Source organism: Lucilia cuprina, chromosome 2 (genome assembly GCF_022045245.1).
Source record: "Lucilia cuprina isolate Lc7/37 chromosome 2, ASM2204524v1, whole genome shotgun sequence".
NCBI classification, from domain to species: domain Eukaryota; kingdom Metazoa; phylum Arthropoda; class Insecta; order Diptera; family Calliphoridae; genus Lucilia; species Lucilia cuprina.
The window spans coordinates 70,362,211-70,382,943 of NC_060950.1; the positions used below are offsets into that span (position 1 = coordinate 70,362,211).

At 33.5% G+C, this 20,733-nt stretch overlaps 5 protein-coding genes across 6 annotated transcripts; 1 reads left to right on the forward strand and 4 right to left on the reverse strand.

Moving 5' to 3' along the window:
• Window positions 1–34: 34 nt before the first annotated feature.
• LOC111674546 (eukaryotic translation elongation factor 2) lies at window positions 35–4,075 on the reverse strand. Its single transcript, XM_023435174.2, has 6 exons — window positions 3,918–4,075; window positions 3,415–3,528; window positions 3,233–3,333; window positions 2,633–3,160; window positions 1,531–2,227; window positions 35–1,324 (listed from the first exon to the last, which is right to left on the reverse strand). The coding sequence occupies exons 1-6, from the start codon at window positions 3,918–3,920 to the stop codon at window positions 233–235; spliced, it is 2,535 nt and encodes an 844-aa protein (XP_023290942.2). The 5' UTR covers window positions 3,921–4,075; the 3' UTR covers window positions 35–232.
• Window positions 4,076–5,233: 1,158 nt separating this feature from the next.
• On the forward strand, window positions 5,234–6,971 carry LOC111674559 (E3 ubiquitin-protein ligase Hakai). The gene is made up of 2 exons (XM_023435197.2): window positions 5,234–5,799; window positions 5,863–6,971. The coding sequence occupies exons 1-2, from the start codon at window positions 5,388–5,390 to the stop codon at window positions 6,777–6,779; spliced, it is 1,329 nt and encodes a 442-aa protein (XP_023290965.2). The 5' UTR covers window positions 5,234–5,387; the 3' UTR covers window positions 6,780–6,971.
• A 73-nt stretch (window positions 6,972–7,044) lies between these two features.
• On the reverse strand, window positions 7,045–9,109 carry LOC111674558 (transmembrane protein 115). The gene is made up of 2 exons (XM_023435196.2): window positions 7,992–9,109; window positions 7,045–7,928 (listed from the first exon to the last, which is right to left on the reverse strand). Exons 1-2 carry the CDS (start codon window positions 8,879–8,881, stop codon window positions 7,448–7,450), a joined length of 1,371 nt encoding a protein of 456 aa, XP_023290964.2. The 5' UTR covers window positions 8,882–9,109; the 3' UTR covers window positions 7,045–7,447.
• An 839-nt stretch (window positions 9,110–9,948) lies between these two features.
• LOC111674554 (protein transport protein Sec61 subunit alpha) lies at window positions 9,949–13,407 on the reverse strand. Its single transcript, XM_023435189.2, has 4 exons — window positions 13,222–13,407; window positions 12,841–12,908; window positions 10,821–11,912; window positions 9,949–10,748 (listed from the first exon to the last, which is right to left on the reverse strand). Exons 1-4 carry the CDS (start codon window positions 13,226–13,228, stop codon window positions 10,485–10,487), a joined length of 1,431 nt encoding a protein of 476 aa, XP_023290957.1. The 5' UTR covers window positions 13,229–13,407; the 3' UTR covers window positions 9,949–10,484.
• Window positions 13,408–15,426: 2,019 nt separating this feature from the next.
• Window positions 15,427–20,687, reverse strand: LOC111674553 (UDP-N-acetylhexosamine pyrophosphorylase). Of its 2 annotated transcripts, XM_023435188.2 has the most exons (3): window positions 20,533–20,687; window positions 18,549–18,887; window positions 15,427–17,362 (listed from the first exon to the last, which is right to left on the reverse strand). In XM_023435188.2, the coding sequence occupies exons 2-3, from the start codon at window positions 18,883–18,885 to the stop codon at window positions 16,248–16,250; spliced, it is 1,452 nt and encodes a 483-aa protein (XP_023290956.2). In that variant the 5' UTR covers window positions 18,886–18,887; window positions 20,533–20,687; the 3' UTR covers window positions 15,427–16,247. The 2 variants fall into 2 exon arrangements, with proteins under 2 accessions (XP_023290956.2, XP_023290955.2); XM_023435187.2 differs by lacking the exon at window positions 20,533–20,687 and having other exon boundaries at window positions 18,549–19,047.
• Window positions 20,688–20,733: the final 46 nt, after the last annotated feature.

Sequence of the window (20,733 nt, forward strand, 5' to 3'; positions counted from 1 at the left end):
TTTTTATTATTGTTTGTTTTTCTCTATAATTTCATTTTTCTTAAACTTGTTTTAATGCATGTGCTATATTGTTGTTGTTATTGTTAATGCTGCTGTTTGAGTTGAAAGTATAAGAAAGTAGCTAGAATAATGAACTAATAGATCCATGATCCAATAGAATGCTATACGTAGCCACAACAGCAAAAATATTTCTCGTAAATTAGTTACAGATGACAAGACGTAAGCAGGATGTTTACAATTTGTCGAGGTATTGGGAAAGATCGGGGAGACCTTCCTTAAGACCCTTACGTTTACGGGTATCTTGGACAATAGCGTAAGGTTTGCTGGAGGGTTCGGATGGGTCACCGGGCAACACTTGCCAATGATCGAACACACATTGAGGGAAGGCTTGGCCACCAGTGTTGGAACGCAAATCAGCAGTGAAGCCGAAGGATTCGTTGACAGGCAAGTAGGCCTTGACGACGAACATGGGTGTGCCGACGACTTGGGATTCTTCGAAGACATGACCACGACGTCTGTTCAATACACCATAGATACCACCGACGGCAACTTCGGGACATTGGATTTCACACAAGTAAACGGGTTCCATCAAACGAGGAGAAGCGGTGATGGCAGAAGCGTACAAGCAACGACGAGTGGTTGGAATGATTTGGCCACCACCACGATGGATGGCATCAGCGTGCAAAGTAACATCATAGATGTTGAAACGTACACCACGCATGTTTTCATCAGCCAAGATACCTTCCTTGGTGGCCCATTGGAAACCAGCAACGACGGAATCCTTGATTTCGTTCAAGTATTGTACGGACTTGGTACAATCCAAGATGAAGTTGGGACCGGTACCGTCGGGACCGAAACACCAGATCTTACGGGCTTCAGTTACATCGTAATCGTATTTCTCAGCCAAGTAACGGGCACGGATCTTGAAATCGTCCTTGGAGCTGACTTCACCGTTGTCAATGTCCTCGGGCAAACCGTCGGGCATAGGGCAAGCCTTCATTTGCAAACGGTTGTGCTTGTTGGGAGATTTGGAGAGGCACATTTGGTTGGATTCTTCGAAAACGGTTTCACGGTAAGATACAACGGGATCGGATTTCTTCAAAGGAATGCAAGCGTGATCTTCTTCCAAATCCTTCAAGCAAATTTCCAAATGCAATTCACCGGCACCAGCAATGATGTGTTCACCGGATTCTTCAATGATACATTGTACCATAGGATCGGATTTGGCCAAACGCTTAAGACCTTCAACCAACTTGGGCAAATCAGCAGGGTTCTTGGGTTCAACAGCAACACGCACGACAGGTGAAACGGAGAATTTCATGACCTACACAAGAAGAAAATACAAAAACAAAGGAATATAATAACTGTTGTTATACATAAATCAATTTTAATCATGAATATGAATATATAAGAAATCAGTTAACGTTTGATCATTCAAAGATGGGTGTGAATTCAGAACAGGTCTGTGTTAAATATCATCAGATAAAATTAAAAAATCAATCTATTTGATATGACTGATGGTTTTCTTACCTTCATGTTGTGAGCATCCTTGAAAGTGGTAATGGTACCGGTCTTAACCAAGAATTGATCAACACCGACCAAACCGCAAATGTTACCAGAGGGAACATCTTCAATGGCTTCAACATAACGACCCATCATCAAGATGGTACGTTGGATGGCCTTTTCGTACAAATCTTCCTTCTTGCCAGGAACATAGTTGGGGCCCATGATACGGCACTTTTGACCGGTGGCTACTTTACCGGAGAATACACGACCGAAAGCGTAGAAACGACCCTTATCGGAGGTGGGTACCATCTTGGAGATGTACATCATCAAAGGACCATCGGGATCACAGTTCTTAACAGCGACGGCGGCTTCATCATCATGAGGACCTTCATACAACATTTCCATACGGTATTTTTGGGCAACGACGGGAGAAGGCAAATGGATGGCAATCATCTGAAGCAAAGCTTCACCAGCTGGCAACCAGGTACGCATAACAACCTTCAACAAAGCTTTGCCGTCCTTGTCCTTATCTTCGTGCTTCAAGGTGACACCGATTTTCTCCAACAAGGTGGGGATTTCTTCCTTCTTGTAGTTCATGATGGCATCGAAGACCTTGTAGATAGGGTCCAAGATGTACATACAGAAGGAACGCTTGTTATCAGCTTCCTTTTGCTTTTGCCATTTCTTGGTCTTGGCGTTGAAGAAGTTTTCACCCCAGAGGCTAAAATATTTTGAATTGAAATAAACCAATTAATAAATCTAAATTTTCAATCATAAAACAAACTACATAAGAAAAAATAATGTTGATAATTCGAATGTTCTATCGAATCTTCAGCGTAAGCAGATTTGACATTAAGAAAGAGGTCACTACTCAGCGTTACAACTCAATAGCCCGAACTAAAGTCCTCATCTTTAATCACACACAGTGATCAAAAAGCGGTCTTCTGTTCTTTTTTTCTACTTTTATATGCACTTGTTCTTCAGTCTTCAAGCCCTGAATACTAGATAAAATCTAATAATTCAACGCTTTATGAACAACACGAATTGTGCTAAAAGCATTTAATCTTATTTAACTTAAGTTCTACAATTACTGCATTAAAAAATATGTAATGAAAATTTCACTTACCGGTTCATTAGCTTGACAACGTCGATCTTGAATTTCTCGGCGTACATTTCAGAGAATTGTTTGAGGGTAAAGGCCCAACCGTGCAAGCCGGAACCGAAACCTACGGAACCCTTTGAGGGATCAACACGTACTTCTCCCATTGGACCGCCATCGTCATTGTAGGTGGCAATGATGACGTTGACGTTTTCAACAATACGTTGGAAAGTTTGGTACAATTCTTCGGCATCCAATTGCAATTCCAACAAAGCACGGTCCATCTTGTTCATGAACAAAATAGGCTTAATACGTTCAGCAATAGCTTGACGCAATACAGTTTCGGTTTGTACACACACACCAGAAACACAATCGACGACCACCAAAGCACCATCAGTGACACGAAGGGCAGCTGTTACTTCAGAGGAGAAATCGACGTGACCGGGTGAATCGATCAAGTTGATCAAGAAACCCTTGCTGTTCTTTTCGCACAAATCGGGATTGGTGATGAAAACCAAATCCTTATCTTCGACTTCGAAGTACATAGAGATGGCACTAAAGAGGAAAATAATCAATTTTTAGCAATGTATATTATATACAATAGGTCGTTTTAGTTTTCACACTTACGTTGACTTGATGGTAATACAACGTTCCTGTTCATCCTTACGGGTATCAGTGAAACGGGTTTCACCAGCCTTGGCACCAGCAATAATACCGGCCTTGGAAACCTACATACACGAACAAAAACAAGAACAACACTTTAGTTTGATGTCACTTTGGGTGGGGTCATCTATCTATAAAATACTCACCAAGGAATCGGTCAAAGTGGATTTGCCATGATCGACGTGAGCAATGACGGACATGTTACGGATGTTCTTCTTTTTGTCCATCAAGGCACGGATTTCGTCGACGGTGAAGTTGACCTATGAACCACACATATACAAACATATATATTATAGACATCATGACAAAGACATAATTTCACAATATGAGACAATTCTAACAAAACGAATCTTCAACAAATTTTCCAAGGCCATTAAAAGTGAATAGGGACACTCTTTAGTGAAGAAATGCACACGTCATTTTGTACTCGTTACTTTCGCCACCATGTCATTTTCAATACCACACGAAGTCTTCGTTCATGACTTCGGAACTTTAAAACGCCATCACACACTAACGTCGCAATTAACAATTTCATAATTTTATGTTTTTTCAAAACAATTTTGGTGCACTTTTAAAATATTTATGCCATTGGAAAATTCGTTTGCTTTTCTTTAATATTTTCTCAATATTTTAAATTAATTTCACATACCATTTTGGATGTTTTATGATTTTTTTCTTGGACAACTTTAAAAAACACTACACGCCTGCAATGGCGTTACGAGAAAAAGAAAGATGTTGCCACAATTCAACACAACCCCAGCCCAGAGTCCTGTGCCGACAAATATTATTAACGTCGTCGACGACCGACATCTAAAATTTCGTCAACGGCTTAAAATCGGATGTACGCCGGCTAATTCCAATTTTTACCTGGCGTATTTTAAACATATCTACTTGTTCTGGATTAAAACGAATTAAAATCAAATTGACAAAAAGTATATATACCCTGTGAAATTGATTTATAAAAGGTTTTTTCTTTCCACTTGCTATGTTTCGACTGGCTTCAAATTTATTAGATTTGCGTAAACCTCTTCATGGTGTTTCACTTAACTTACTGATTTTTAATACAACGACAGTAATGTTCATTTCCTTAAATTTAAACAAAATTACAACTGTGAACGTATAAATATGTTTATTAAATACCTTTAATTTTAAAATTATAAACGATCAAAATGAAGTCACTTTTTCGATGAAAATATTCAACTTGAATGAATAGCTTAATGTTGTAATTGCTTATCCTAGACACAACGCAGTGTTGCATAAGCAAGCCTAGTTTGAAAAAATACATTAAATCGTGTTTGGCAATTTAACATGTATAATAATTGTTCAAAAATACTTAATCAAATGGTTTTATACTAAAACTCTCCAAAAATGTAATTTTTAAACTCGTTTTGCTTATACGACTATGTTTCGTGCCTAGGATACACAAATTCAATCTATGAGCTATCCACTCAAATTCAATGTTTTTAACGAAAAAATGTTGTTTTATTGCGAAATTAAAGACTTTATTAACTATTTTGAAATTGTCGACTTTTTAACTTTTTTAATATCGACTTTAAATACTTTTTTCAACTTTCAGATTCAAACATAGAATCGGAAAAAGTCGAAAAATCAATATAATAAAGTTCGAAAACCCGACAATTAAAAATCGAAAAAAGTGAAATAGAAAACAAATATCCAACATACTTTTGGGAAAAAAAAAACGATCGGCGGCTTAGTTAGTTTATACGTTCCGTGTTGAATTAGCTTATTCGTTATCATAAAAACCCAATACAAACCTCTTAATTAAACTGTCGAATTTCACAGGTTTTTGTAAGGCAAAAACGAATCTGTTAGTTCATTAGGCAAGTGAATGTAGAAACTAACTGAGCCTTTATATAACTATAGTTATAATTTGCAAATTCATCACGTAACGTAGTAACTAACGGGGCATCAACAAAAATATCATGAAAAGCTAATAGTTCACATTGAATAGCACTATTTAAAGAAGTAGAAGAAGCTATTTTTGTGGACGAAGCTAAAATATAGGCGAATTATTTTTTCAGCAGCTATAAGGAAATATAAAATAAGTATTTATCAAAGAAAATAATTATCTAATACTCCGGCTAAACAAATTGCTGAAATGGACGGTGAAGATGGTGTTACTAAAAGGGGTCGAGGACGTGGCCGGGGTGCTAGAGCCCGTGGCCGAGGTCGGGGACGCGGTCGTGGTAGAGGCAAAAAAGCCGCAGTAGTTGTGTCTAGTGATGAGGAGGTATCACTGGATCAGTCATTTGATGGTAGTTCAGGTGTTGTTGTGGAGGACGGTGATGTGTCGGCGGGAAGTGGAGCCAATGTTTTGCTAGAAACAAGTGAAGATGCGGTTATGAATGACTTGACAAAAGGAAATGAAACGGCCGAAGTTCCAGCTAGTGTAAGCAGTATAGGCACTACAAATACAGAAACAACTAATAATGCGGTTACTACTCCGCAGCCAGAACAGCCTGCACCCGCTTTGCCGGTTCAGCCGACGAACAATATTGTACCACAAACAAGTAAGACTTATTTAAAAATATTTATATTTCTTCTATAATATCTTTATATTGATATTATTCTAGTTGATATGGAAGCGGACATATCTCAGCTAGAGGCGCCAACATTTACAACTATTTGTAGAGGTCCTCCGGAACCAATGCTTCGGCTTAAATGGAATCACAAAGTCAATTTGATTGGCGAAAAGGTTTTAAATCCCATGATTCATATTTGTGATCAATGTGATAAACCGATTTTACACTACGGTCGTATGATCCCTTGCAAACATGTTTTCTGTTTGAAATGTGCCCGCACAGAACCGGTGAAAGTCTGTCCTCGTTGCAATGATAAGGTAGTACGTGTAGAGCAATCGGGTCTTGGTACGGTATTTATGTGTACACACAGTGGTAGTCGCTATGGAAATACTGGTTGCAGAAGAACTTACTTATCACAAAGAGACTTACAAGCTCATATAAATCATCGACATGTTACTCAGCCACCTCCACCCCCACCACCGGCACCTATACCGCCACCGGCCGAAATCAAACCCGATTCAGGCATGCAACGAAAATTATCCGAATCGTCCGTTACAGTAGCACCTATACAAGCTCCCTCCACCTTGTTAACTCAACGCACCCCTTTACGGTCGACTAGTAATATTGGCTCAATAGCACCTCCTGGTTCATCAGTACTGCAAACATCCACCACCCATTCCTCTTTAACACAGGCTAATTTGGCAAGGATCAATAATGCCAATGCTCAAGATTGTCATCAGGGCAAGGTGGCTTTGCATCAATCGCTCAAAAAGACTCCCCTTAGCCAGGGCCACCATCAGCCTTCAGAATCTGTTGCGGATGCCTCGTATTACAGCAGCGTTTTAAATTCGTTTGGCAGTGCTGGGGGTGGTAACTCTTCCGGCAACAATCCTCCTTACGAAGGTGGTACATCGAATCAAGCAGGAGGTCAAAGTTCTTGGCAGCAACAACAACAATACTACAGATGAGAATTGCGGAATAATTTATGGAAATGTTTTTTAACTCGCTAACAAAATGATCTTTATGAAAGAAGTCGTTTTTACTTTTAAGACATTTTTTATCAACAATATATTTTCCGTTTTATAACAGTTTCAAAAAAGAAAGTATAATTATAAACTCATGAATGAAAAATGAATTGAATAAACTTTATCAAAAAGTAATTGGCCTAATTCTGAGTTTTCCTCGTTTTTATTAATGTTCAGACAGTTATTTTTAGTAAAAGAAAATCAAGCATAATTCGTCAACCGCACTCCATAGACGTATGTTTATTTAGATTATATCATACATTTCAAATTCCAATAAATATTTATATTTAAAAGCACTTTATTGCGTTTGAACAACATTAGAGAAAAACTTAATTTAATAAATAAAAAAGAATTAGGCAAACATTTTGAAATAAAATAACGCCAATTTAGTTTAAGATAAGAAAATTTACGTACTATATTTTTCTTTTATAATGTAATTTCTATTTTATTATACACGTTTAAATAATAAAAACAAAAAATTAAGATCACTGCCTTGACTTACAGCAGCATCGTCGTCGTCATCATCTACTCAACATTTCTTTCTTAGATGACAACTCATTCCGTTTCGTTTCATTTTATTTTTATATTACTTTTTTGCTACTAACCTACAATTACTGTGTGTTGTCGTTATCCATGTCGATGAGTAACGCTTTGTCGCTGCTATCTTCCTTGAAATCACTAGTGGCTATGGCGGAATTTTCCGTTTTGGGAGGCGGCGCTGGCATTGGTATTGCTATTGGACTCATGGTGCTTATCATGCGCGGCTCAGACCGAGCCGTAGTAATGGGCAAAGAAGTAGAGGCAGAACTGACCATTGATGGTGCTAAGAATGGAGGTGTTTGCAATTCACCATGTCCTCCCATTGGGTGGCCGTGTGAATGACCATGACCAGAACTACTTGCATGAACGTTGTGGCCATGATGGTGGCTATGACCGCCGTGATGTTTATGTTGGTGCTGACCGTGTCCATGGGAATGACCATGACTATGGCCACCACTTCCGGACACAGTGGGAAACGATTTGGGCAACTGTGAGTGACGTGAAGTTTCTGTAGATTTTAGGCGTTCACTTAAAGCTTTTAAAGCAATTTGCCTGTTAATGAGAAAAAAGTGTAATTTTAATTTTATTTTTTATACAAATTTCAGCATTTATTACCGTCTTCTTTCAACATCATGTGGATCAACGCCTGGCATCGAAATTGATACGGAAGATAAACTTGCTGCTGATGCCACACGCGGTGGTGCTGGTGGTTTAACTACTCCCACCTTTAAACAGCACAGGTAAATTGGATTTACTAATACACCAATGATGGGCTGCATAACATTAGGAAAGAAACTGGCAAAAGTAAAACTTTCCGAACTATCGCCGCGACCATTCGGATGGTGTTGATAGAAACGTAAATAGACCCAAGAAACCAAAAGTCCAGAAGCAAACATTGCTGGATACGTACCATCTAACAAATTTACAGCCCAAAGTATAATGGACCAAATTAAAACGGTCAAAGGAACATTGCGATTAGTCAAACGACCCCAACGTGTCTTAAATATTAAATGATCCGGCATTATTTGACGTACTGCTACACAAATTCCCGCCACATAACCAGCCAGTCCATGTATGTGGACATCAAATAAAATTTGGGGATTCTTTGTGATCATATAATAGAACAAATAGTAAATTGTGGTCAATATCGACACACCAAAATTGCTCAAAGCAAAAAATTTAAACATTTCCATTTGACCCCATAACGGTTCTATCATTTTACCACACAAACCAACCGTAACAACATCTACTAAAACCTCCCACCAATGCAGTTCTATAAAGCAGAACGTAAATGCAGTCCATATCCAGAATTCTGCATTGGGCAAGATGTAGCCAGGTGTTACAGTTAAGAAGAGTACTGCAGTTTCACTGAACGACAACAAATAACCAACAGTGGTTACCAAACATATAAGGGTTATAACTGGCGATGTATTACGCAGTAAGGCCGAAAATTGCTGTTTCAAATAGGGCATATTCCTGTTTAGAATATGTGTTGTGGCCGACATTGTCTTCGCTTCTGCTGCTGATAATGATGTTTGTTTTTACAGCTTTTACTCTTGTTAATCATAAAATTCGTGTTATTTGTGCTGCTCCAGTGCTTTGACAAACACAAAACACTTGTTTAAATAGTAAATAGTCTGGATTTTAACCAGAAATTCCTTTGCTTATCCACCAGTTGGAGGTGTCAACACTTTTTGTGGCTACTGCTGCTGTCAATAAATAAATGTCAATTAATTTATTTACCCTTTCCATCGGAGATGCCAGACTCGAAGAAATCTGTTGTTTTAGTGTTGTCAATTAAATGTATTTTTGTGTTGGAGTTTTTAATTTCTTATTTGCGAGCGAATTTGTGTATTAATTTTTCAAAATAAAATATTTCAATAAAAATTATAGGACCGCATTTATTCGCGATAAAATACTTGCAAAGTAATAATAGTCTTATTCGAAACATTAAAAACGGAATTGCTTACGACAGGGCACATTTTAAATGTCTAAATAAGTAGTAGATTTTGGACTCCTATTCAATTCTATTTCATGTCCACTTAGGCGATTGTCGTTTGTGATATAATTTTTCACTTTTATACTATTTTCGCAAAAATCTCTAACCAAAATTTTAAAAAACCTCGTTCACATATGTGTTGTACACTAAAGTGACGTTATATTTTGTTTTTACTAGACATGTGATATATTTCAATAAAAGACATTTTGTTAAATTTTACATTTTTTTTATGGTTTTGTTTATTTTTATTATTACAAGTTTTTTATTATTTAGAATTAAGTTTCATTTTGAATTATTTTGCTTTTCTCTTTAATTCTATAACTTTAATAATTTCACAATCATTCGTTCTGTATATAAATAAACTACAACTTTTGTAATTTTTAATATTATTTCATCAAAATATTATTAATTTAAAGCTTAAACAAAATGTGTATTTATAAAAAACAATTTCAAAGGATTTTTTGTAACCAGTCTAAGATATAAAATTAATATTCTTCATTTCAAGAAATAATATTAAAAATCTTTAAAGTTAAAAAGTCTCATTTTTGTGTTAGATGTGTTTTTTTCTTTATCTCTTTATAGAATTTTCGTAAAAAAAATATTTTAACATAAAACTAGTATTTTCTTTTTTTTGTTAAAAAAAGGTATGAAAACAATTATAGTAAACCTCAAATAGGCTTAAGAAAACAGTTCGAAACAAACGATGTTTAAAATAAATGGAAGGATGATGTTTTTAATTGTATAAACATTTTAATTTAAAAGGTGGAATTTTTCATTTTCTTCTCCTTTGCAGGCGGTTTGCATTTTATGAGGTGAATAGGAATCACTAAAGCAAAATATGGAAGGTGTTAGACAAATGTTTGCTGTTAAAGAAAATTTTAAAATTTTCAACTTCTTCTAATAAAATTTAGAAAAAGATTACGAAACAAACATCTTGCCTTGCCTCGCATCCTGCTCTATATATTGTTTTAAATAAAAAAGTAATTACAAAGAAATCTTATAAAAAAACCCAAAACGTAAAATGTTTCGAGTTTCACTTATGTACCTAAACATACAAACATATACACACACTTGACACGCTCTTAACTAAGTGATTGAATGCGCTTAGCTTAGAACAGCAGTGTGCCCATACCGCCCATTTCAGATTGTTCTTTAACGAAGATTTCAAAGTATTGGTAGATAATGGTAACAGCCAATAGAATACCGGTACCTGAACCGATGGCTCCCAAGAAATCGGCCAACACGGACAAAGCACCAATACACAAACCACCAAAGGCAGCAGCTGTGGGAATATAACGGTTCAATTCATGGATCATAGAATTTTCACGATGGCCACGCATAACCATGTGTTGTTCTTTCAATTGTTTAGCAACCTGCAAATAGGGGACACAATAAAAGTTTTAGTTTTGTTAATTTTCATATAAAATAGTAATTTAAATACTTACATCCTTGGCAGAGCTTCCAGATACATCAATCCATGTTTTGGAGAAGAACGCACAAGAGCCCAACATGAAGACAATGTAGAGAATGGCGTGGATGGGATCGGTTAAAATGTGGCCAACACTTTCGGGTGGCGACAAATAGTAGCAGAGACCACCAATTGGGTAGGAGCGGGCTGGGCCGCCACCACCAACATCAGCCCAAACACCGAGAAGGTTAATGAAGAAGTTTCCTTGGAATTTTACGGCCAACATTTGGGAGATAACATACAAGTTTGAAACCAAAGCTGATTGCAAGATAATGGGGATGTTAGAGGTATAGAAAAGCTTTATGGGATAGCTGCTGTATTGACCACGGTAGCGAGCAGACTTGATGGGCAAATCAACACGGAAACCTTGGAAGTATATGACGACAGCAAACACGAGTACGGTGGCCAACAAGTTCATCAAGTTGGGCAAATTTTGACGATAGAAAGCTTCGCGCAAAGCACGGACCTTATCGCTGCGAGTGGCCATCAAGTGGAATAAGGCAATGACAGCACCTTCGAACTCAGTACCACGGCCGGTAGTGACGGTGGTGGGGGAGAATGCCTTCCATACGATAGTTTCACAAATGTTGGTAGCAATAAAGAGAGAGATACCGGAGCCCAAACCATAACCCTTTTGCAACAATTCATCCAAAAGCAAAACAATCAAACCAGCAGCGAACAATTGAATAATGATCAACAGACAAACGCCAGCGCCAATTTCTGATGGATCACCATACATGCCAGTCATTACGTAGACAATGGCTTGACCAATAGTAATAACCATGCCGAACAATTTTTGAGCACCATTGAACAAAGCACGATCCTTGGGAGTATCACCGACTTCGATGATTTTGGCACCAGCCAACAATTGCATAATCAAACCAGAGGTGACAATGGGAGAGATACCCAATTCCATAAGGGTACCACGATTGGAGGCCAAAATAACACGAATCCAGTAGAAGGGATCAGCTGAGTCGGAGCTCATGATACCGAACAAAGGAATTTGACAGCAAACCAAGAAGATGAATAGCGTTATGGCGGTCCATAGCACTTTCTCTCTGAATTGAATCTGAAAACGAGAAATTTAATATATTACAAATATTATTTTAGAGGATTTCATTAAAATAAAACCTATTTCATATTTTACTAAGTATGTGTTTCCAAAAAAACTTTTATTTAAAATTTGCTATTAGCTAAAAAACTGACTTAATATGGTTTATTGACCTACATACTTCTTTAATTTTTAAAGAAATGAGAATAATAATAAACTAGTCTTTATTACTTTCATTAAAAATCAAGCTAATAAGACTTCATCATTGTCATCATCATTATAATAATAATGACAGTTGTTGGTCGTTCCTCGCATACATAGCTACGTAAGCAAAAAACATAAACAACAATCAACAGCGAATACTATGATTGTTTTCTATTGAAATGTCTCAAAGCAGACAGACGACTAACGAAAATATTCAATGACGAAATAACACGACTTGCATTCGGCTTATTTTGTACACGTCGTATACGCTGGTATAACTGTCAAAATAACACGAATACAGATAAATGTCAAACTTAAGAGAGAAAATAAAACATGCATACCATTCATAAACAGAATAAATACAATTTGTTTTTTTTCGAATAATATAATAACTATTAATATTAAATTTACAAGTAATCTATTTAATATATTTAATAATTTAATTTTACAACAAAACAAATCTTTAATTAATAATAAAGGTGTAAAATGCCTGCGTGGCTATTTCCTTCTCCCTTCAATCCCCTTTCAAGTTATTATTTTCTTGTAACATTTTCTTTTTATGACAATTAGAAAGTTGTGTATTGTATGGCAACCTTTCTTTCTACTACCAAATACATTAATAGACAGGCGGCTTATCTTTATGCTTAATTTGGCAATTAATAATACATTTCCAATTGAAATCATAAATGAAACTTGCCTTATTTTTTTAAAATATATAATAAAATAAATAATTGTAACTTACCTTGCGTTCTGGTTTAGCAATTTCTGGCAGTATACTGCAGAAGGGTTTTATGACTTCAAGGAATTTAACTGGAAGGGCAAGAGAAAGAATTTGTATTAGTTTTAACACGTCACCAGTATTTATTTATTTTCAAGCATCTATTTTATAGCCAGTATATTGGAATAAACACAAATTTGTATGATTACAAGCAACCAAAAACACCGGCAAACAATTTTTAAACTCTGTATACGTAAGCAAAGTAAAACGCTTCAAACTTAGGAGGGATTACTTCAAAGTTTTGCCCATTTTTTTAACTCAATCTGATTATTCTTTTAACTTGCATTTCTTTTAATTCACTTTATTTTTGTTTTTAATTAAATTTCGTTGCAGTTGTTTACTTACTTCCCATTGTTATTTGCTGTGCTTTTAATTAATTGTTTCTATGTATAAAAATTATTCCTAATTATTGTTTCCACTGAAACGTCCGTATAGAAAGTGAATTTATTCCCCCAACTTTTAAATTGGGCTAGAAAAAAATTCTTCGAACACGCAAACGAAATGTACCGACGTTAAAAATTGAATGAACAAAATTCGTAAAAGAGATTCAACTGCACTTGTGCTTCGTGTCAAAGTGCTGCCAATTCAATATTGTTTATTTACTATAGCTGTACTTTTTTTACTTAGGGCGGATGGCGACAACTTTCATAAATTATCTTTGTGTCTCTGTCACTCATACTTATTACACGTTTTTGTTCACGTGACCATTTTTAAGTGCTGCCAAGTGTTTATGGTTCTTCTTCTTTTTTGGTTAGTATATCAGGAGAGAATTGTTTAGCTTAAATATACCGTTAATAATATATGATTATATTAAATATTTATAAAATTCAGAATGGAGTGGAGTATAAAATATTTTACATTTGTAGAAAATTAATTATTTTTATTTAAATTTGTCAACTTAAATAATTCGTATTATTATTATTATTTATAAGTTAAATTAGTAAGGAACCGTTAAAAAATATGTTAAATACATATGTTTATTTGTTTACAACATTGTCTCATTTATATTGATTAGATATTTAGATATAACTGCTGTAAATGAATGCTTTTAAGTTACTTCATATTTTGTTAATTATGTTATTATTTCCTGTATAAACCTATACTAAACGGAAACAGGATGTAATTTGAATGTTATCATTTTCTTTTACATCACTTTTTTTTGCAGACGCAGTTTATCAAAAAGCGCCCAAATAAAAGCCTTTTTGACAGTCGCATCAATTTACTTAAGTTACCTGTTGTGAAGACATATTAACAAGTGAAAATTTTTTCTTTTATAATAAATAATTTATTGTTTATATTTATATATAAATCTTAAAGAAATGGAAAATTCGTGTGTAAATGAAAAAGTAAATTATATGTTGCAGCTATTCCTGTGTATTTGTGTTTTTTGGTGAAATCTATAGAAAGTATAAAAAAAGAGAAAAAAAATGAAAAATTAAAAAATTAAAAAATGAAAAATTAAAAAAGGTTTAAAATAGTAATAATATGTGAAAATTTGTGGTCAATCTATAATAAACAACTTTAATTACGGAGTTTTTTTTAAGGTAAGCAGACAAATTTTAGTTTAAACAAAATAAATAAATAGTGTGTAAGGCCGTTTACGCAGGGGTGACACGTGAATTACTGAAAATGAAAATGTGTCTCCCTAGGGATTGGAAGGAAGAGTGTCATGTTATATGAGCTTCTAGAACTCTATAGTGTGTTTTAAAATTGTTTCCTGATAGACGGCCATTGCCTGGGAGCTATTGTTTCAATGTTCACTTATTGATAAGCAGCAGACGTTCTGCCGGACGAAAAACCTGTTGCCGGTAGTTGCGATTGAAAACATATTTGTTGTTAGTATGGAAAAAAATATTTTTTTGCTTATAATTAGGATGGCGGTGCATCAAGCACTAATATTGCCAGGTTATCACACGTGTGTTTGGAGGAACCCCACCAAACGACCTATACCTTCACCGAACTAAGTTGAATCAAATGTATTCTATTGCGGCAATTGGCCGGGAGAAATAGTATGATGTTCCCTTTTTGAAAGTCCGCTTTCGGTTGGAAAGAAATGATTTTAGATGTTTCGAAAAGCAGTTTTGTTAACCAATGAATCAAATGTATTCTATTGCGGCATTTGGCCGGGAGAAATGGTATGATGTCCCTTTTTGAAAGTCCGCTTTCGGTTGGGCAGAAATGATTTTAGATGTTTCGAAAAACAGTTTTGTTAACCAATGATGTTGAGGAGTAAATTCATCCGAAAGTCATTTTCACCGATGTCTAACATTCTGGTTCGTTTTCGTAGACACTTAAAAAAGCAAATTTAAGTAAAAAGGTTCATTGCCATGCATTGACTTCTTTGCCTTAGCGATTGTATGACAATTAACTTTCTCCTAGGTCAATCATTGGTTAAATTAGCTAGTCAACATTTTAGTTATCAGTATCCTGGGGCTAACACATTTAAGACTCTCATTGACACAAATTTAAAAAAAACATTGTTTAATATAATTAATTAAAAGAAAAATCTTCAATTCATTGAAACTAATAAAAAGAAAAAAACATTTACTATAACGTTTAGTATATCAATAAATTCGTTTATATTGTTATCAATATTTTTCTATTTATAAGAACAAAATATTTTACAAAAGAAATACATTTAACTTTTTATAGTGTTTACCATGGCATAGTTCTGCTATTAGTGTTTACATATTAAAGTGCACAACAAATAGAAACATGAGCATATAAATTGAAATGATGATAAATGTTTTATATTAAAATGTATTTATCGTAAATACACAATAAAATAATATAATTATTAGTATCAATCATATATATATTCACAATTTGCATAATTTTTTTTCGAAACAAATATACCAGATATGTAAAGAAAATTTATCGTTTCTTAAAAATTTTACAATTTAAAAATATTATTTAAAAAAAATGTATTCTTTCTTTCTTTTATATCTGAAAAGATAGTCAAAAGCTTAAAGTGAAGATTAACAATTTTTAATTTAGTTTTTTTACAAATCTTACAAGTAAAATTCTTTAAAGCAGAGTAGACAGTTTAAAATAATATCTTTTACAAATACATACTACATATATTTATAGTTCTTTTTTTCACTTTAAAATCTAATTACATACATAGTAACAATTTAGTTTGTTTTTAAACATAAACAAATAAAAAAATAAAAATTAAATAATCAAAAATTGCACAATTTTTTAAGTTAAGTTTATTAAAACTACTACATGCTTTCTTGTTTGTATAACGTAATAACAAATAATAAGGTTTCTTTTTAAGTATATGGAATTTTAAGTAACTTATGTAATAAAATTGCTTCTGCTTCTTTTTGAAAACACAACAAAGTTTCAAAAACTATTTTGTATGTGATTTACAAATGACCACTTTCATTGTCACGATTACTGCGCAAATATAAAGGGGTTGTAAACGATTTGCCTCGTACCAAAGGTGACAAGTTTTCACCGGCATAACTAACAAATGGAGATATTTCACATTCATCGCCATGAACCAGACCACCAGCTGCTTCAATATATTTCTTATGCAAACGATAAAGATCAGCTTTAGCTGTCGATGGACAATCTTTGCCTGCTGAATCGGCATTCTTTAAAGCACTAAACTCCTCATCTCGAGGCACTTCCATGGCGACAAATTTTTGTGTAAATTCAAAGACATCGAATACGAATTTTTCAATTTTAATTCCATTTGGCTTTTCTGGAGTTATCCGTTTGCCTGAGTTGTCTATAAATGGTATCTTCTTTTTAGCAACATGCAATTTGAGTTCCTGCTCAAAAGTACTGGCGATTTTCTGTAAGAACGCAGTTGAGAAAAAGTGATTGCAAATATTGCCCGCATTAAAAGTGAGACGACCATCTGAGTTACGCATTTCGGCAGTTTTGGCAGATATTTCGCTGTACTCCACTACTTGGTATTTGCCATCCACAATTGCTACTACGCCCACAGCCTCGGTGGGAGAGGACTTTTCCACTACTTTAGCAGCACAGTCAGCATTTTCTTGAACACAATAACCTATAAATACGGGATCGGCCACTTTAATTAATATATTGTCTACACTGTGGGCATGCAAATATAAGACTCCTCTTTTAGTCAAATCATCTAATACGCCTTGTTGTTTCATAGCGCGATAGATGCCTCCATTACCATCAGGAGCTCTGGCAATGCGATGCTTTTGATCCAATATAATTTTACCATCGTATTCGAAACAGGGCAATGAACCTTGCTGAAATAGAACAACATTTTCCTTCTTCAAACCAAAGTAGTTATTAGCCACAAAGTAGTCATAAGTTGGTTGTATTGTGTGTTCTGAAGTCATTATATACCAAGTAATAACACCCTTTTTGCCAGTTGCCTCAAAGGCCAATTCTTCCAATTTTAAAATACGTTCAGCTTGTAGGCGAAATAGAGTTTTGTGGGATTGTAAACCAACGTCATACATGCCTTTAGGATGAGCAAAACCCAATCTGGTTCCTAAAAATATATAAACAAGACATGATAATTGACGTAAATAAAAAAAACATACATATCTACATAATAATTATTTACTTGATATAGTGTGAATATGTATAAGAAAACATGTTTCCAAAACAAAAAGCTAATGGTTTCACAAGTTTTAAATATCAATCAGAGTTATTTAAATGCTAAATTTTTTGGATAAATTTTTAGCTTTATTTGACCTTTAAAACTTGTTTTCAAGTGAAGAAGTAACACAAAATAGAATTCTTTTTTATTGTTATATCTTTTAATGGAAAATTAATAAAATGTTGATTTTAATAATAATTTTTAAAATATTTATTATTTGTTTGTAAACTCAAATATCTTTGCAAGAATAGGATGGTTAGTTCGAATATTTGGGAAATTACTTAGTTTTTTCATTTGAAGTTACTTTTTTGCAATATGTTTAAGCCTTTTAAGGTCCTTAAAAGGCTTTTTTAATGCCATAACATTTTGTTGATATCAAATAATGAATATACATATGTACGTGTAAACTAAAGTTTTAACTCATTGTATAAAAATATATGAACAGTGTAAATTACAGACAAACAAGACTTTTATAATAGTGGTTATCATATGCTGTTGGCAGTATTGTGAACAACGAGTAAGATAATTATGAAAACTTTAAAAGAAATAAAAAAAAATAATAAAAATAAACAAAGACAAATGAAATACACAGAAAGTGTTAAAGTGTAGTAATCAAAACATTAAATAAATACAAATATACACAGCATTTGTATGTAACTGGTAGACACTTAAATAATATAGTGCAGAGATAGGTTCAAGGCTTTTAGAAAGGGACTTTTAGATAAGAATTGTCTATGTTGCATACCAGCCACAGATTGCTCAAATAATTAAATACCGTTAAATAGGGAATTGTTGGTTACTCAATTGAGGCGTGACTTGAAAGTAAAACTATTCGTACCAAATCATTTTGAATACATGATTTTGAAAGCAACCAAAGCAAAACCACTCAGAAGGTGGTTTTTAATAATATTTAAGTCATTACACACCTACATAATGAAAAATACTTTCAATTACAAGCACAATATTATTATGTACAAATAAAATGTACAACAACAAAGTTCATTGAACTCAAAAAAAAAAAAAATTAAGAAAAAGCAGTAAATAAATATTATTTAAAAGTACAGAATGCACTTACCTTGTCCACCTGCCATAAGTAAAACGGCTACATGTCCCATAGAAATTTGTTTTAAACCTTCATCGCGATAACCATTTAATGTCTCTTCCGAGGAACGAGCAATACTTATAACCTTTGATTCTGGTATGGGTTGCAAACGATCGTCGAGTTTTAAACCATTTTGTGTTAGTGAGGTTGTAGCACGATCAAAATATAACTTCAATTCATCCAAATTTAATTCAGCTATATCACACTTTAGCTGTGCACGTTCTGTCTCCGATAGTTCTTCCCAAAATTTAAGCAAATGCTCTTGGCCAACTTGCGTCAGACGTTTGTGCAATTCAACGTAATCAGTCATGTCTAATCAATTGGAAATTAAGCAAGAGTTATAGTTGAAATTTAAATTGAAATGAACTAGCTTAAACTGCTATGAATTTGGAGACTTTTTCAAAACAACCGTACGCTTTGACAAGCGTGCTCAAACTGAAGCGCGTACAAGTTGGTTATTTTGCTTTTGGGTCTCTTCTTAGTAAGCGAGTAGTAGTAGTAGTAGCAGAAACAAGCAAATATACATTTCAAATATCAACAGGTCTAGTTATTTAAACTTGTGTGTAAAACCTACAATACTTTCGAGTTTTTTCTTTCTGTTGGTTTCTGTTTTTCTGCTTTTATTTTACTAGTATAATAACTTAAAAAATAAATGCAATTGGTTGGCTAGATTTCTTTAGGGGAAAGAGATTTTATATAGTTTCTTTGTTTATATTTTATACAAGCTATGTAAAGAATGAAGAAGTTTTTTTTAGCAAAAAATCTTGATGTCCCTGAATAAGTTTTTACATACGTGTACAGTTAATTAATTACAGGAATATCTGGAAATATTTTACAAAAAAATTGAACAAACAAAAAAACTCCTGTTTTTTTAAGTCTTTATATCAAACTTTAATAAATTATCAATATTTTGTTTTATATGAGGTATTGGAATAGTGGAATATTTTACAATTATAGTAACATCTTTGTTATAAATCGATTTTTTGTTATAAACGTAAAAACTAAAACTTATGTGTTCATAAAAGTTATATAAACAAACATTTAATATCAATTTAGATTAGAAGCGTATTAAACTCTACTACTTGAATCTGGTTTGATTATTCAAATCTCTTGATTTGTTTAAAAGGTTTTAAAAATAATAAAATGCCATTAAGCATTCTAAGATATTCTCGAAATACCCTTTTTAAGATCATGACAGTAGATGTCTGAAGCTTTAAAGTATATCATTTTACTAAAGATTGATATAACTTTAAAAATAAAGTTACGAATAAACATGTCGTTGAATGTTTTATGACATATTTCGTAAATAACGAATAAACTAATCATGGTATCTGAAAAATAAAATATATTTAGATAGTAGATGTTAATATGAAAGTACAGTGGCTACGGTTTGTCCCTTTTCAATTTTAGTACCAAACATGTATGTATGTAGATTATAGTATTAAAAATTCATGTTAATTTGTTTGTGAATCGTTTTAGAGAATCGATCTGTAAAAATAAAATTAGAGAACTTAACCAGATATCTGGGCGTTGACACTAATTTACCGTAGACTTTCAAAATTATAGCGGAATCAAATGTCTGTGAGTAACGGAAACAGGAAATTCGCATAGGTAACAAATGTGTTAAGATATTATAGTGTTCCTAAACTGAGTCAAAATTCCTTTACATCTTTTATTACGTTTTATTTAAAAAGCCTATTTAAAGATTTACTTCATATTGTATATCTTCTTGACATTTTTATTAATTTACCTTTTATCACTTCTTTTTTTTCAAGAATTATAAAAATACCCTATTTTTCTTGGTTTGTTTACTTTATTTTTTTTTAGTATAACATTATTTCAAATAGTTTATTTAACAGCAAACTGTTAAGCAATTCTAATACGAAAAAAACAACAACAAATATTTATTTTGTTTTTGTAAATGTGTCTTGTTTTTCAAGTATTTTTTACAATTTACCTTCTTTTTAGTGTGTTTTGCAGCGCGATATTTATTTATTTAGTTATATTTTTGCCATAACCATTTATATTTAATAATTATTTTTGCAAAACTTGTTTTTCTTTTGCTTTTATCTTATTAAAATAAAAATAATCCAGCCGCTTTTATCAGACACCACGTATAAAAATACTAACACACAAAACAAAATGAATCGATAAAAAA